The sequence below is a fragment of the Halichoerus grypus genome, chromosome 13, assembly GCF_964656455.1.
Source record: "Halichoerus grypus chromosome 13, mHalGry1.hap1.1, whole genome shotgun sequence".
NCBI classification, from domain to species: domain Eukaryota; kingdom Metazoa; phylum Chordata; class Mammalia; order Carnivora; family Phocidae; genus Halichoerus; species Halichoerus grypus.
In genome coordinates, this window is record NC_135724.1 from 21,104,249 (window position 1) to 21,122,894 (window position 18,646).

The 18,646-nt window shown below is 37.2% G+C and overlaps 1 protein-coding gene across 2 annotated transcripts in view; it reads right to left on the reverse strand.

Moving 5' to 3' along the window:
* Positions 1 to 261: 261 nt before the first annotated feature.
* Positions 262 to 18,646, reverse strand: part of DCC (DCC netrin 1 receptor) — a 1,153,179-nt gene continuing 1,134,794 nt past the window's right edge. For both annotated transcript variants that reach the window (XM_078060292.1, XM_078060291.1), the window contains exons 28-29: positions 6,594 to 6,736; positions 262 to 3,325 (exon numbers count right to left, since the gene is read on the reverse strand). In XM_078060292.1, coding sequence (XP_077916418.1) covers positions 3,236 to 3,325; positions 6,594 to 6,736 — 233 coding nt within the window. In that variant the 3' untranslated portion in view covers positions 262 to 3,235. The remainder of the gene's footprint in view (positions 3,326 to 6,593; positions 6,737 to 18,646) is intronic.

Genomic DNA, 18,646 nt, shown 5'->3' on the forward strand with positions numbered 1-18,646 from the left:
ACTATGAAAGTTTTCCAGAAAAACCTCTACTTAGAGATTCTTTATTGGAAAAGCTGTGAGTGCCAAACTTCAAAGTTTCCAAATATTGATGGGAATGACACACTAATGCTGGGCCACTCTCCTTTTGTAGCTCCTACTGAGGCAGAGGACCAAACATACATGTCATTTCAAGCACCCCTTATTTTGAAGAGAAAAATGTTATATCTAATCCCTCATGGGAAACTTTAATAAGTTCACCTCTTAAATCTCTGGCTTGATCTGTTTCTCTCCATTTTTTTTTTTTCCAGATTGCTCAATTGAGTGTGCATTTTATAATACCCAAATGTGAAATTCCATTGTTTACATATTCTAGAAGGTTATAGCATATTCTACAAAGAGGTTGCTATGACTTCTTTTTTTTCTGAATATGAATCGCTAAGAAATATTTAATTTTTGGCTAGAGCATCCTCCTGCCTTATGCATTTTGAGCTCTCTGCATTTTTATGAGTTTCACAAATGAAGAAATTACTAGAGGAAAGAAAAATAGCTTTCTCATCGGTATGAAATACAAAAGAATAATACCAGACTTTTTCAAGAGGAGGCTCTTGCCTGACAGTTCAGCCCAATGCAGGGGAGTCCTGAGCATGCCCTGCCAAGTTTTATTTTCTTCTTTTTCAGGGAGAAATGAGTCCTGGTGGCAGAGCTGCTGGTTGGCTGTCAAGCATCGCCCTGCGGGAGTCAGAGAGATTTATGAGCTTAAAGAGCCCTGTATGTTATGAACTAGGCTCGGAGTAAGGAACAAAATAGAGGCTATCTTGCAGTCTTCACAGATTGCTTCTTGTCAAGAGATCAGAAGACTGGGAAATTAAACAGTTACCTGAAAATCTGAGCAGGCAGTTATATACATATGTGAACTCTTTGGCAGAGTGGGGAGCAGAGCTTTACAAAAGTTGTGGCAAAGTCATTGCATATTAAAATCATTGGGAAAAGCACAGGAGAGTCTCTTGAGAGAATTTAAATGGACTCCACTATATCTTCAAGGCATGAAGCAAGACTTACTAGCAATACCAATTACTAAAATAAAGCATTGTATTTCTTTAATGAAGAAAGCTTCAAGAGCATGCACCAGAAATGTACCTCTTGCTGAAAACAAATAATGCATATTTTCATGTAGTTTTAAAAATTTTTATTTATTAAGGTCAGGGACTTTGACTAGAGTCATTGAGAATTTTGTGAAGAATGCTATTCTCTTGATTGTCCAGATACAGTCTATACTCAATCTGAAATTTGAGATTTGTAGCCCATTACCAACAGAGCACTCAGGATGACATTCCTTGGATAACAAATACCATCAGAGAATGTTACTTGTTTATTAGTATTAGAAATGGGGGGGGGCATTCTAGGACCTCGAGAGGGTAAAGCTAGCCTAATGAACATTTTCTGAAGTAATGAATTATTTCTGCAAGATTCAACATTATGTTAGGAAATGCCTTGTTCCCGGTCAGTGGAGGGTTGTCTACCTAAGTGTCCAGATTTTGAAGAAGAGTAATCTGCCCCATAGAATAACGTCACATAGCTCTTCAGAAGAACTTCAAGAAAATCTTAGTAAATTGAATAAGCACTCTTGTTGATGGAACAATTTCACAAATGGACCGGACTTTCTAATGAACCATTTGAACAACCCCTCTCTTTGACATCAGATTTCCTTCCCGACATAAAACTGTAAAAAAATAATCTGAATTATTACTTCTGTTACAGTGCCATTTTGCTCAAAATATTTTATTCGGGGATTCATATATAATTACCCACCTAATAAAAGGAGCTATTAGGTTGTAAAGATCCTATCCCTTCCATGCTCTTTTAAAATTATGACCTACTCAAGCTTGAAATCAAAGAGAGCTGAAAGGAATAATTCAGCTGAAACTCTCTTATTGGGTTTTCAAGTCGCCTAACTGATAAATATGCAAACTAGCTCCCTTTTGGCAATTCAGCTGCATAAACAGGGATTAACTCCAAATGCGGCTGAAAATTTAGAAACTAAAAGGGTGCACACAAAATGTTCTTAATTTCACCTAGTTCCAAGCTGTGGATAAACATGGTGTTAGAAGTTTAAAATTCTAGTTCAATGAAGATGCAGCTCTGGAAAGTATCCACTGGATTTATAATGTGTCAGAAGTATCACGTGACACCTTGCCCTCTGCTCCTCTCTGACTCTGGGCAGGGAGTCTGCCATTTCCACAGAGGGTGACAGGGATGTTGGTCAGGAGGCCAAGCGATGTGTGGAGCCGGCCACCTCGCCCAAGGCTGGCTGCCAAGGAGAACTCAGGGAGGGACAGGACGAAGCGGGGGAGCTCTTCCGGCCCGACTTCTGAGGAAGATGGCCGTGGTGAAGCTTTGAAATGTCATCACAGTGTGATATGGCACAAAAGCCACCCCAATTGAAAAGTGTCCTGTTACAAGCTTAAGCACATAATTACCGTGTGTCTGAGAAGACTGCGTATTGTATCCTCTTTCAGGAAACGGATTGCTGCTGGCTGGATGCCCCTAGTTGCAGATTTTTACTTCCCTGTTCTCCAGACATAAATATTAACCAAGGGTGGATTTACAAATACTTGCTAAAATGGGTGAATTTTACCGCCACTGGCTAATAACCACCACCTGTGCAAGATGAATGTCTGAGTTACAAAACATAAGCATTTGCTGCCTTTTGTTTGTTTACTTATTTACTCTTTGTGCTGTCAAGAAAACATCCAATCCTTTGGTGCTATGTGGCAAGAGAATTTCCATGGGTGCTCTGCACTTTGAAGTTGAAAACAAAATAATGAGCTTGCACTGATTTGCCATGGCATGGTACAGGCTTGGATAATGCACTTGCATTTTGTAAGACTAGACCTACACAGAAAGGAAATGACAGGCCCCAATGAAGGAAAACCCAAGCCTTAGTTAGGACAGTGTGGTCACTGCAGTGGCAAAGACCCAGGACTCGGCTAGCAGCTTCAGCCTTGACATTGCAGTGAGGATGGATCTTTGCTTTTGTTTAGGGGCCCCATGGTAACCATTGTGAATTTCCTGATACCTATGAAAGAAGGGACGCTTTTTCCCTCTGAACTGCTTCAGGATCTTCCATAACTGAGTGGTCCTGATGGTTGACCTGTACACTGGTTAAGAGTTCTTGGACACAGGTGTGCTGCTTATGGGTAATTGGTATGCTGCAAAGTTCCCGGAAAAATACACCTCATCAATTGGGTAAGACATGTTAAAAGGCCGAGCCTGTGATGGCATTAAGTTGCTTCATTAGCCCTTCCAAGCTTGCCATCTGCTCACTCAAATCATCCTGTTCATACACCTGCAGAAAGAACAAGAACAAAGAGTTAGGATACGTGAAGGGGCACCCGGGTGGCTCAGTCGTTAAGTGTCTGCTTTTGGCTCGGGTCATGATCCCAGGGTCTTGGGATCGAGCCCTGTGTCGGGCTCCCTGCTCCTCGGGGAGCCTGCTTCTCCCTCTCCCACTCCCCCTGCTTGTGTTCCTGCTCTCGCTCTCTCTCTCTGTGTCAAATAAATAAATAAAATCTTTTTTTTTTAAAGGACAGGCGAATATCGATACCTCCTTTTATGAAAGCAGTGGCCACATCTAGTTGGTTTACTTTGTATTATCAAGCATGACACAGTGGCCCACAGCCATAGCAAGAGGCTGTGCTCAGAATATAATCACTGAATGAAGATGTTGGTAATAAAAGAGGTAGTGATGAGAGGAATGACTGCATCATGTTTCACTAACTTCATCCCTGTGTCGAGTAAAAAGCTTTAGAGTAAAAAAAAAAAAAATCTCATTTCATATCAAGTTCTACCAGCGTAGAACTGTGTGGTCTCGGATAAGTTAGTGAGCCTCTCTGATCCACAGCTTTTCTCAGCTATAAAATGATGATGGTCATCTATTTCATAGGCTATTCTGAGCACCTTGTGGCCTGTTTAGTGACTATCACAGTGACCAGCACATGGTGCATATTCAGTATGTTACTCCTTTTTCCTTCCCATAGGTCACCCAGCAGGGTCTGAACAGAATGTCTATCACCATGTTCCTTTTTTTCATAACACAACGTACGTACATTTTTGTATGGGAGTTTGATGGGCTTTGCTTGACCAATGAAAGGTCTGAGGATTATGACTTTAGTTTGTGTGTGGAAAGAAAATTCTCACCCCAAACCAGAGTTGCCTGTATGCACAGTTGTAAAGGCAATATTCTAGCACATTTGACTGGTGGGTACAATGAAGAGGTTGAACTGAGGAAGTCTTGGAAGTCTTAGTGAACATACTCTCTAGAACTCTTACTGGGAGCCATGAGAATCAGGTCATTAGTAATACTGGATCATTAGTTATCACAGAACAGATACCCCCATTGCTGGCCTCAGAAATTCTGACTCAGTTAAGTATAAGATGGTTACAATCTCTCTCTCTCTCTCTTTCTCTCTCTTTAAAGCTTCCCAAGTAATTTTGATGGCTAGCCAGTGGAGGAAATAAGGCTGTGGTATTGATTGGAATCCCGTTCTTTCATATACTTGCTCATTTTGTGTTGAATGGGAATAACAAGCTTGCCTCATTGGGTGGCTGGGAGGATTCAATAAGTCAGTGTTGGTGGGTATTACCTGCTCAATAAATGTTAGTTTTTCTTTTCTTTTCCAACATACCCTTTATTTTGAATAATACAGACCTGTCCTGCTTGATTATTCTTGCCCATCAATTTGATTAAGTTATTGAAACAATGAGGCCTGAGTCATGATTTCTAGCTCTGAGTAGGATGGAAAGCATTACTCACTACCTGGTCAGAATGGGTATCTAATCCTGCCAAATAAATACCGTTGATCCCAAGAGCATACCACTAGAGATTATATAGGGGATGGGCACTAACCTACTCTAGCCACTAAGGAAACAGCTCGGAATGCATGATATTAAATATGTTGAAAATGGTACCTTCTTATAGAAATCTCAGCATACCAATGAATGGTCATATACCACATAATCTCCAGAGCTTAATGGGGATTGAAAAGTAGTCAGTTTTGCTCAAAAGACTGGTCTACATATGAAGGGAGAGGTTGAAGGGAGGTGATCAGTTGGTAAGTCATTTCTTAACTGTTGTTTGGGTTTTTTTTTTTTTTTTTTTTGAATTATCTAGCTATCATTGTCCAACACAGCAACCACTAGCAATATGTAACTACCGGATTTCTGAAATGTGACTAGTCTGAATTGAGATGTGTATATATATAAAATACACACCAGATTCTGAACACTTGGTACAAAAATGTAAAATATCTTTTTGACAAATTTTTATATTTATTGCATGTTGAAATGATAACATTTTGGAAATACTGGGTTAGATGAAAGACGGTATTAAAATTTAATCTCATTTATTTTCACATCTTTTAATGTGGCTTCTAGGAAATTTAAAATTACACATATAGTTCACATTATATTTCTATAGGGCAGTGTTGGTCTAGTTTATTTGCCCTATTTCTGTGTATCCTTTAATGTATAATCTTACTGCTTTTAATACTATAGCTTTGACTGTCACTCTTTAGAATCAACCTTAAATACAAATATGGGCCACCTGACATAATTCCTTATGAGATGAGATATATTACATAAATTTAGGAATTTGACCTGACTTGAGGTGTGGCCAACAGCCCTGAGACTAAACGAATATTGCACTCTAAATTTGAACTTTTTTAAAGTATACGAAATGTATATTAATCATATACTTCTGCCAAACATTCACACACAAACACATATCCAGATTCCTTGGTTTCCATGTTGTTAAAATACCTTATGGTTTGCAGTACCAAAAATGATAAAGTCAAGAAAAAATTTATTGTTCATTCAAATGAGATGATTCTAACTTGTTTTTCTCATCTTTTTTTCTCCCCTTCCACTGTGATTTTTCAAGGTATATGATATGATAGTTCTTTGTTCTCTTTTTAAATGTTTTCTCTTGCAATATATTCAGAAACACTCCAGAGTTTTCTAAATCTCTGCCTTTAGGCAACATCTTTTCAAATCTCTTTTATAATGCATCTTTGGGAGAACTCTTAAACTCTCTTTTGCTCTCTCAAAATTTAGATTTTTTTGGTCTCCATTTATTTTCTTTCCGAGTTTTCTAATTTGATCACATTTTAGCTTCTTCCTCTAGTTAGCAAATGTTTTCTCTCAAATAACTAAATTTTCTCCTCTTATTTTCTAATTATGTCAGTTCCTTCTCTTTTTTCTTCTTAAGCTCCTTCCTTCATTTCTTCCTTTTTTTATTTTTTTCTTCTCAATTCTATATTTCTAGGCTACTGTGTGATTTTAGAAGCGACGTGTCTGATAACTTCAGAAAAGTTTTCAGAGTACAGCTTTTGTTACTATTTTTTCGTTGTTGTTGTTTTAAAGAATCATCATATATGTAGTCAAATGCCAAGGTATGTCAACCCATTGCAAGGAAATACATATATATACCTATATGTGTATGTATGTATGTAAAGTCACACATTCTTTAAATCTGCTTGATTTTTAAGACTGGTTTTTAAGTATAGCAATGGTCACTGCTTCACCTGACGCAGCATAAATTTCAAGGATAGCCTTACATTGGCTGGATCCTCTGTTGCTTTGTGGCTCTCCTCGGATACTTCAGGGGCCGTTGGCACAGATACAGGAAGCAAAGGAGATCTTGCCTTTCCAGCCAACCCAAGAGAGGCTGTTTTAACATGAGTCTTGGGAAGAGTAGGCCCTGAAATAGAAAACACAGAGTGATGAAAGTAATGTATAAAACATTCTGGGGAGCAATCTCTCAAGCGTGGAAGCCAACTCCAGTGGGTTGGCATTGATTTTAGGTTATTGTTCATTCTGTAGTATAGAGATGAATTATGACACAATGAATGGGCTCATTTTATTTCTACTGAATGGAAGACAAATTCTGATTAGGCCTCTCCAGACGAAGCTCCACCAGTCATATGTAATTTTAAGTGGATTCCAAATCATGCTGTGAAAGGTTGCCTGGGAGCTCCAGACTGTTCATCACACCCTACAGAGTGTCAGTGGAACTCATTTGGTGCCAGTCCCAGCTTTGGGCCAGAAAGCCCTATGCTAGCTTGCCTAAGCAAAGCCTCAATTGTTTAACAGTACCAAGGAATATTTGTACAGTTAAAAGAGATGGTCACTCTTGACCTATAAATGACTATTAGATGTTATAGTAAAAGAAAGTCCTACTGGCTAAACTCATAGAATCTCATTATTAATTCTCTTTTGGGAAAGAAAAAAGATATTATTCTGTCCTGATCAGTATAGCTTCTCTCAATAAAATAAAATCATTTGTGGGAATTGCTGAGTTTCTACTAGATGACATTTCTGTCTGTTATAAACAATGGCTACCTTTTGTTTTTGGATCTGAAATTTGCCTTATAAATCCTGCTTAGCTTATAGCACTAATTAATATAATTTGTCCTTATAGCCTAAAATAAAGGTTTTATGAAGGCTTATTGAATTGGCTAGTATACCTCACATACCTAAGGACTTTGTCATTCTGAGCTTTGTAACCAAAACCTCAGCACAGAGGGTATTGAATTAAACCACGGAAAGAAGTTTGCCTGAGTTCTTTTGTATCATCGACAATGAGTTCTAATGATCCCAATGGTCTATTAATATGTATTTTGGGGAAAATGTTTTGTTCTGATCATACTTTGGTAAATATAATTCCAGTTAATAAAACTCAGAGGTTATTTTACAATCAAAGAAATTGTGGGCATTTGTATATTGGGGAAAAAATAATAGAACAGTCTAAGGGGCCAGCAATTGGGTATATGCTACGCAAAATAATGATAAATCATAACATAGCACCTTTTCTCATACTTTCATCTTTATATGGCCTAGCATGAATTCCTTCATACTTATATTCTTTCACTCTTAAACTTTAGGGATCAAAAGTTTGCAATTGGAGTGACTAATCACTAGAGGGTGATCTTAAGTTTTTGGTAGCTCAGATGAAAAGAAATATAAAAACAGGAGGAATGTGAATCATTTTCTTTAAGAGAGGAAATAATATTTACTGAGTGTCTACTAAGCTCCAGACCTATGGTAAGTACTTTAAGTCATTTTAGGCCAAAAAACATAGTGGGGAAGAATTTGGGATTTATCAGTCCAGTCCACATTCAGATCCTGGAAAGCTCAACTGTGCACTAGCTATGTAATCCCTTGGTCAACTGACTTAACATCTGTTGGCCTGTTTCTTCTTCTGTAAAATGGGAATGATAATTTGGGAGGGATTAAATAAGATTATGTAATTAAAGGGGCTGATCCCTATAACTTGTTCAAAGGGGGCACCCTGTTACGAATATTTAATTGTCAAAACAATATGTGAATTTTTAGTTCACATATGAGGATGTTAAAGTGGAGAGAAGAAACAAAGTAACTTACCCAAGCTCACACATTTAGGAAAGGGCAGGCAGGTGTGTACCAAGATCTATCTAACTCCACTGAGCAAATTAAGGGTTTATCATTAATATGTTGATCTAGCCCATCCAATTGAAGTTAGCTTTTTGAAGAAGCAATGTAGAAGACCATGAGATCTAGTTCAAAGACTGTAAGTAACTTCAGGGTAGAAACTACTTATTATATTGTTTTGTATTTTCTCATGGTTGAATTGGGTTTTAACATGAAGGGGAAAACAACATTCTAATAAACTCCAGCATCGATTTAAACTACTTTTATTACTATGCTACTTAAATATATACAAGCAGAACACATGGCAGAGCTTTTATAAACTTGTAATTCTTATACTATGCTATAAAACCGCTGTGAATTGTGCAAAACCAAAACACATTTAAAATTAAATAGCAAAGTCCTAGAAAAATAGCACAATTTCAATTAACATCATTAATTTAATATGATGAATGAGTTGGTTTGGCTAAAACAAAGCAGCCCTTTAAATGTGGTCCTGACTGCTATGGCAGAAGTCATCATGGGTTGGTCTTACATGCTCAGTTTAAGACTACCGATTTCCTCTGGTTGAATAACAGGAAAACCTTCTTTCTTCTGGAGAATGTAATGCCAAGCTGGTCTCCACTAGATGTGAACAAACTCTTTGTATATTAAGTCTCCCTCTGTCATTTTCTCTTTAGCTTCTGACTATAAATGCAATGTTTCTGGAGCTAACTTAGTTCTAAACTCAAATGCAAAGGCAGAACTAAAACCCCTGGCAAAGTGGTGCTATAAAATGGCTCTCCAGAGGCTCCAATATGTGTAGTTCACATTAATATTGCAGGTGATTACTTAAGTGAAAGCACAAAGTTTAAAGAGGAATTTTCATTGAGGACTGGTGAACCTTGAGAATCGATCTAGTGAACCCCTACTTTGAGTCACATTTCCTGAATTATGCTTATCTTCCCTTCTAGAATGTTCACCATGTTCTGCTTAAACCTGAGTTTAGCTTTATTGCCATAGAAAGCTGCTTCTCTTAGAACATTCCATGAGCCACCTCTTCCTTCCCTATATTTAATAGAGTAGGTGCATTTTGAAAACTAACACAGATTTCTGTACATATCTTCTATTTATTTATTTTTGCTACGATTTTGACTTACGTGTTCTTGATTATGAAATCTATTTTATTTAAAATTTTTTAGCTTTGAAATTTTTATTTTATATATATATTTAAAGATTTATGTATTTATTTTAGAGATAGAGAGCACGAGAGGGAGGAGCAGAGGGAGAGGTAGAGAGAATCTCAAGCAGACTCTGCACTGAGCTCAGAACCCAACAGGGGCTCCATTTCATGACCCTGAGATCATGACCTGAGCCGGAACCACAAGTTAGACGCTCAACCGACTGTGCCAGCCAGGCTCCCCCTAGCTTTAAAATTTTTAATAAACTAAACTATGTCTGAAAAATTGACAATGTAACTCTTAAACATATGCAGTGTATATCTAACGCATATTGTTAATCAATTCACTTTATCAGCACCATGCTCTAACCAACTGAGCTAACCGGCCACTTTCAATTTACTTTAACATAGATATCTACAGAGAGAATGACACAAGAAGAAGTCAATGACAAAGGCAGGGCTTATTATGTAGGAAACTCAAACAAGCTGGGCCTGTTTTATACCAGGAAACACACAAAAATAAAGATTATTTTAGAATTTATTAGGCTGTTCTGTAAAATTCCCTAATGTTTATTTGACTACCTTTTTGTGTGGTTTTGCATGTGGAAAAATTACAGTTCCCACTATAAAAGTATATTTTAATGGTGTATTTTCTGTCCTGGATCCTAAACACTTGGGCAGATCCACAGTGTATTATACTGTATCTAAAATACTTATAGTATTACAATATGATGCAAGTATGCCTAGAGAGTACCATAACTCAGACCTATTAGAAAGATCATTATAATTGATTTTCTCTAGTGTCCAGGCAACAGTTATACATTCGGAACCTACTGAGTGTTCAACAATATACAAGACACTGCATTTTACAAAAGAAATTAAAGACAGAGTCTTGGCTTCAAAGACCACACAGAGTGTTTAAACCTCAAGTGACTGCCTTTTCTCAAGTAATATTCACAGAGCCAAAGAAATTCAGAATGCTGTCCCCTCAAGGGCTCTTGGAGTTCATCTAGTGACCTTCCCTTTATGTTGCTGAACAGAACACCAAGGTCCCTGGAGATCAAAGGATCAAGGTCAAATTAATTTCAATAAAATTCCAGGATAGGCAAAGAATTTGAACAGTTTTTAGAGTTCATTATTAGCAGGGTTTGTCTGATGTACTTTATGGCCTTAAATATTTTTCTTTCCCTTTCCTAGATGGGGAACTAAGAAAAGACTATGAGGGACATTTCCCAGGAGAGATTTACTAATAGCCAAAAATATAACGTTGGTCTCAAAACTGCCCTTTAGTAAAGGGGAGCAGATGTTGTAAACCAAAGACTTCTATGAAAACATGCTGTATTCAAAAGCTGATGCCCATGCTCTTGGGTGGGCACTAACTCTGTTCCTATGCTATGTTTGTGTTTTGGTAGATTCAGCATTTTCTCCTCTGAACCACCGATGTTTCAAGCCTGGACACTGGTGAACAATGGGTCCTTACAGGCTCCCCATGCTGAGCTTCTCTCCTTACTTATGTACTTGTAGTTCACCATGTGTTAGTAGCTCCCATCTGGATTTTCTAGTCTGCATCCCTATCCTTCCACAGGACCATGAGACATGCCTTTAATCCTTCACCTTGTGCTAGACAGCTTACCAGTGGCTTGCCCCAATGGTTAAATTCTGAATCCATTTTTTTTATTGTATTATGTTATGTTAATCACCATACATTACATCGTTAGTTTTTGATGTAGTGTTCCATGATTCATTGCCAAATCCATTTTCAACACCATTCAAACCAAGGAAACATCTTTATATACAATCACCAGTCTCATGGCATGAGCTCTGCTCAAGTGAGAAAACAGGGTAATCATTTAGTATTCGTATTAGAAAGTGGCAGCTGGGAGCTCATTCCGATCTGAAGAGGACACTGGGAACCATCTTGCTGCCCCCCACCTACTGATGAATTGTGATTGTTGGGGCACCATTCATTTTGAGTCTGTTCCTTCATATTGAACCTTCCTAGATTTCAGTAATGGGGTGGTGGTGGTGTGGTCATTGCCACATTTCCTCCGCTGCTATTTGGCCTTTTCTACACTGCCCTCAGAAACCAGTTTAAAAGCCAACTTTGTTCTTGCAGCCCTGTCCCCCCTATTCTCTGTGTACTCATTCCTCTTCATGGGCCGCCATAAGGCATGGTGGCCTTTGTTGTGCCCAGTGGTGTTTGGACACACTGAAAGAGAACCACGATCTTACCTTCCCAAAGAACTAATGGAAACAGTAAGAATTAGAAAAAGCATTTACACCACGGTATTAAACTTCTGCTCTTCAATGTTGAGCAATGATAGAGTTTTTGAGAGTTTTTCCTATTCTTTGTAGATCTAGGGAATAACCAACAGAGAAGTCTTCATATTTATTTCTTTGCTTTGGAGAACTGAACTTATGTTGATAATTGGTCTAAACACACAAAAAAATTTCAATGAAACTTCGAGTTTTATCAGAGCAATATATGAAAGCAAAAGCAAATGAAAGACAAAAGTTAAATGAATTATTTTCATGGCTCTCAGCCACTAATTTAATATAATCTTAACCTGTCAGTCAAGATCCTCTGTGATCACTCCCAAATATGAAGAACGACTTTCAGATGTGAACAAGAATACCCGTGTAAGCTGAGGGCGGCAGCAAGTGATAAGAGGGTTGGCACTGGGGCTCTGAAAAATTCTCTTTCTGCAGACAGGTCTTTGAGAGATAAGGGTTTCCCAATTCTGAAGACCAAGCTGGTCTTCATGACAAAAGGTTTCTGATTTCCTGTATTATTTACTTTTTTTTTCCATGATAGTAAAATATGTATGATCTACACAATAAATTCCAAGCACAGAGTGTGTGTTAAAATAAACATCTAAATATTGAGGAAGAGTCCTAACCTGGGACTTCAGAGACCCAGTCATATAGTTTTGTAACTTTGGCTCAACAGCCTACTTTCTTTGGGTCTCGATTTCTTTATAGCTATAAAGGTCAAACAATTTAATCTTTAAGCTATTAACTATAACATTATACAAGGAAGGAGAATACAGCTACTCTACCCATACTGAACTTTACATTTGGATTTCTTTGCTCTCCTTAAGATTCAGGAAGCACTAGTTAATCCATGGTAAAAAATGAATTGAAAGAAATCTCCAGCAAGTAAATCCTTAAAATCCAGTTATAGTAACTTATGAGTTAAACTGTACTTTCTAGAAAAAAAAGTTCTATCATTTTCTCTTAAAGTTATTAATGAAAAGCATAACAATTATGGTTGTTTTGCTTTTTTATTTCAAACTAATAATGGGCAGTTCAACTAAAAATAGGCAGTGTTAAATTACAGTGAGTTTACATTATCCATGATTAATTGAAAAATTTATCTGAAACCACTATAGATTTTCCCCTACCCAGGGTGCATGTTGAAGAAGTGTTTCAGGCGACCCTTAGGTAGAACACATGATGTTGATATGGTAAATAAATGGGTCTACACTGATATACAACTAATTAAGTGAGCGCTGCTTTGGTTTTAATGTTACTCTCCTCAGCAGGACCCACTGAGGGGATAAAATACAAATGAAGCTGAAGATCTGAGATGGCCCAGCCGTGTGCATCAGGTGTAGATAAGCAGCCTCAGCAGGAATTTACTGTTTTAAGCTCTATTTTCACAGTACAGTTATTAAACATTTCATTTGCTCATTAGGTACATAATGTATGACTGCCAGGTGCAAACTCCTGCTAGCATCTCTCTGCAGAGGGTTCTCCCAAGTAAAATGATTCTTGGTGAGAAATGCCGGAATAGGCTGCAGCAGGAATGTAGTGAACAGAGTCTCACGGGTCAAATCAGAGGCCAGTGGGTAGCATGATTTTGATTTCAATATTAATTTTCCCATCCTTGCCTACTTTTTCCTATTTCCTATCTCATTTTCCACTTCATCACCCTTAAGAATACAGATAAAATGGGTAGTTTGGAAGAGGCTTGGGTTCACATCTCCACTTGGTCTCTGACCCATTCTGACAAATGAAATGTCCTCTCTCGGTCTAGTTTCTATGTGAACCATAATATCACTCTAACCCATATTTACTATTAAATAACAACTCTGTACAGGCTCAGAATGTCTGGGGGGAAATGGAAGTATATAGTTGTACACACTTCTCACACACAAAGAGCTTTTGAGGCTCTGGAAGAAATAAGAAACATGTACATGGGAAATGTGTAATATTCTCTACCTTTTCATGTTGACAATATATTGAACAAAAAGCGAGTGGCTATATTTACTTAGATACAACAGCCTCCGGCATTCCTCATGTGTGATCGAATTTCAAGTATGTAAGCTTTGGCATCAGTCTTAAAGCACTTAGTCTACAATGTGTATTCTATTTTAAAGGTGAGGAACATACCTCAGTGTCACTTCTGGGGACAGAAGCTTTGTGTTCTTTTCCTAACCTTCCCACCTCTCTTCAAAAATAAGGGAAACACTGAGGATATGCTTATGAGGTGACCAACTGGGTTGAAGACATGAGGTTAATATTGTCCCAGATGGCTCTGAATCCATAAAAATCCTGTATACAGGGGAGGTGTTTATTTTGCATTTATAATGGGTAAGGGAGAGCTTTACGGAAGGATTTAAAGGGAGCTAAGTTGATAAATAGTCATTCTATAATGTTTATGTTGGGAAATAATGACTAAGAAAAGGATGGACGAGAAGTCCTCAAGGACAAAAACATTGTCTAATGTGTCTTATTGTCCTTAGGACCTACGTCAGTGTCTAATTCATACAGAGTAGAGCTGACATCATACTTTGTAGAATTTGTTCCTGGAAACAAGACAACAACAAGAGGAGAGACTCTGCACTCATAATTCTGCTTGTTTCTGCTGCTTCTTGATTTAGATACCTTCTGGAATAAGAAAGGTTTCAGGAAAATCATCAACGATCTTGAGAAATGAATTCACCAGAACAGTTCGAGGTCTCCCCCTTTCTTTGGATGCTTTTCTGAGGTTCCTGGACCATGTATTAACAAAACAAAAACTACAAAATCAAAACTAAACACCCGTGTTGTTTATTGGCAGGCTCCCACAGCTCAAGTTAATAGGTCCACGGTGACTTCCTATGTCCTTCTGCATATAATGTCAAAGTCAAGAGGCCTCTCAGTTAATTTTGTGGATATTCCAGATCATTTTCAGATAGTTTGTTATTAAAGGGACATTTGTGTTCTCCTCCCAAATTGATTATTTTTTTCTAACTTTTTCTACTCTATTTGCAACAAGAAGCAACAGGTTTGAGCTCTTTATTTACATCAGTTCATCGATTCAGATGTTTTGTGCTCATAGGAAGAACATTGTCAATTCCGTTTTCTACTGAAACGAGGCTTAAAAACCCTTCTTGTATTATCTCAGTTTTGCTGATATTCTAGTGATCAAACTTCAGAGGAACTACATTCTGGATTCATAAAGACAAGTGACACTGCATAAAGTTTCCATATCGTTGTATGAAAACCTTAGAAAAATGCAGAAACAATGCAGAAATCCAGACATCAGCCTCATGCAACTTTTGTAATTACGTACTCCGTGTAGAATATCATCATTCCCAAATTCATCCACATTAGTACACAATAGATTGCATTCATGGTATATTTCACATGATGTATAAATATAATGATATTTACTTTCCAAAAATCAATTATTTTGTCAATATTGGAAATAGTTCCTTTTATAAAGACAATTAGCCACAGAGGATTCTGTTTTTATAGTATAATCTTGGTTATTCAGACCCAGATTTCTTAATATCCTGATATACTTGATTTTTAAAATCTGGTTTTGTTTTTTAGTAGAAGTCATCAAATCTCTCTTTGTCTCTCTCTCCCTCTCTGTCTTTGTCTCTCTCCCTCTGTCTCCTCCACATACACACACCCACACCCACACCCACAAATGGATATTAAGACACTATGGCCAGAAATATAACATTCAGATTACATTTTGGGGTTAGTACACTATCATATTAACCCAATCTCTTCTAACTTTTACAGGTATACCTTTCAGACTGACCAAAGCACAACATGAATAGTATTCATGGCACAAGAACATTTTAAAAACTCAGAGTAACTTACTTAGTCAACGAGGTGATCATATAAGTCAATGATCATATAATTTAAAAATATTTTCAACTGTAAGTTAAACACCATCACCACTTCCACCCCAAAGAACATGTGTGCCATTGAGGAAAGCTACTTAAGTAAGCATTTCCATTATGTCCACGGAGAAGCCAACTTCTTTTCTGCATTTTGCTGCCATACTTTTAGGGGTTGTCTACACTTGCATATTACCTATTTATTTATTCACCATGGCTCTCTCAGACACCTGGCTTTTGACCTCACCAATCTATAGAAATGTCAGATATAAAGGTCATAAATACTATCATAATTTTTCAGCCTAATGGGGATCTGCCTTATAAGTCTCTCTATAGGATCTGTTAGCATTATGTTTTCTCAGTTCTAAGATTCACAGCAATATTCCTGAAACCGGAATGCTTCTTACAATTGATTCTGTATAATAATTATAGTTTTTATTTTTTCCCTTTAAATTATACAACTAAATCAATGGAATACTCCAAGGCCATGGCATCTTTATATACTTGCTGAGGTATTTAGGGGTAAAGTGAATGATGTCTGCAATATCCTTTGAAATGCATCAAAAATTAAGGTGGATGGATAGATGAATAAATATGAGCCAAAAATATAGAATCTAGGTGGTGGGTATAGGGAAGTTCACTGTACAAATTTTCTGAGCATTTAATATTTTTATAATAAAACATTGGAAGGAAAAAAATGATGGCAACTTTGAATCAAGGAACTAGTGTGTTTAAAACTGCCTTTTCCTTGAAATGTTCTCCCTTCTTGGCTTCTGAAAAATTATATCTTTGTTCTCCTACCTCTAGTACCTCTTTCTTTACTCCCTCATAAAATGTAGACTTACCTTAAATTTCATTTTTCAAATTTATTTCTTTTCCTTCAAATTCTTTCTCTGGGAGTTGTCATTTATCTACAGTGTGCTAAAGCTCTCACTTCTCTGAAAATGATTCTCTAATCCACTCTTCAGTTGTGACTCCCTCTTGAATTCCTCCTTGTTCCCTACAGTCACTATCTAGCTCCACTGAGATGCTCCTGCCCCTTCGGGCTCAACAAACTCCACTCTCTCCGACTCTCCCTTCCCTCTCACAGAGTAGAGGGAAGCTCACTTCCCTCTTTCTATTTGTTTATAACTGTGTTCCTCAAGACACAGGATTCAAGCAACTGAGTCACCTTGGACCTCACTTTCTCCCTCATTCTTCATAGCCAATTATTCACTCAATTGCCTGTTTCTTCTTTTGGAAGATAAGTCCTGCAGCTGTCTCTTCTATCAGTTCTCACTTTCATCAATCTACATTACACACTTTCCATCTTCATCTCAGTTTGTGATTTGATTCTCCTAAGTCACTACCCTGTCTTTTCCCAGCTTATTATCTCGTGAAGACTCTGGGAATCATTCTCTCTAGCAAAAGAGCGTTACCTGTAGACTCTGAAAACATGTTGTACTTTCTCATCCCGGGCGTTTTCCTCACTCTGGCCCTTCCTGGTACACTTCTGTGATCGTTTGCCATCATGCAGAACTAGCCAGCCGTACATCCTGTCCCTGCACTTTAGGAACTGTGACCTTGGAGATGTTATTCGATTCTCCTATACTCTGGGTCCATTGCATATAAAACGACATGGTCTACTTTGCAGAGATGGTGTAGGATTTACGGACAAGACACGTGCAGAATAGCATTCTTCATAGTCCTTAGTTTATAGCTATCATAGGATTGCCAACTGATAAACACTTTTTATTATAAAATGATTTCTATTTTACCCTGAGCCATCCAGAAATGCAATTTCCTGAGAATACTCTATTCCCCAAAGATACTAGTTAATTGAGATTTTATTCTTTATTTGCAGTGGAACAAAATGTCAATGAAAAATTCTGACTAATCCTTGTCATGCTGGGCCAGAAAGATCTCTTCAAGTCCATATGTGGGAAATTATTTATAAGGAAAATATGTTGTTATGCAATGTTCCATAACTTTTCAATATTTGACATGTTCTGCAGCATGAAGTTTCTGAATATTTCATATCTATAAGATGATTGGAAGCTAGTTCTGAAAAATAGGCTATTGGATATCTTGTACTGGCCTAAGAAATAAGCCCATAGTATCTCTGGGTTTTTGACATTCACATAAATATTTATTTTTGTCTTCCAATGAGAAATAAAACTTTCTCTAGTTGGATGTGTTGGGCCAATTCAAGTATGAAAAATATGTAATCAATACATATTTGGAAAGGAAAATGAAAAAAAATGACAAAATAAAAGCTAATGCAAATGTAAATAATACATGGAGAAAACAGAAATAAAACAAAATCCATTTTTCTTCCTTTTCCTTCTGTGAATGTATCTGGAGTTTTATGTCATGGAATAGTATTAGAATGTCTGGAAAAAATAATATCTCTCTCTCTCTCTAGATATATATATATATATATATATATATATATATATATATATATTTACATGTTAAGGGAGATGCTAAAATATAAGTGGAGTGTTTATTATTTGTGACATTACTAATTACATAGTCATTGGCCCTTTATGTACATGATTATATAGTTGTTCAGAAAAGCAGGCTTTGGTTTCAGAAAATCCTAGGTTCAAATCTTGGCCCTGACATTTCGATATGATGTAACATTGAATGAATTATTTTATCTTCTCTGATCCCAAGGTTCCTCATGAGTCACTACTTTCCTCTTTGTGTTTCTGTGAACATTATATAAGATAGCAAATTCACGGTTAAATGCTTGCTAACGGCAATTGTCAATAACGAAATCTGAAAACAGATCACCATGGTTAGAATCAGTTCATTTTTTTCTTGAGTATCTACTGGGACCCCAGCATATATTAGATTTTATTGTGATATTAAAGAATATTGAAAATTGGTGTCTATTATGTAGGTATTAAATGTTGGCTTGGGACGATAAGCCATGGAA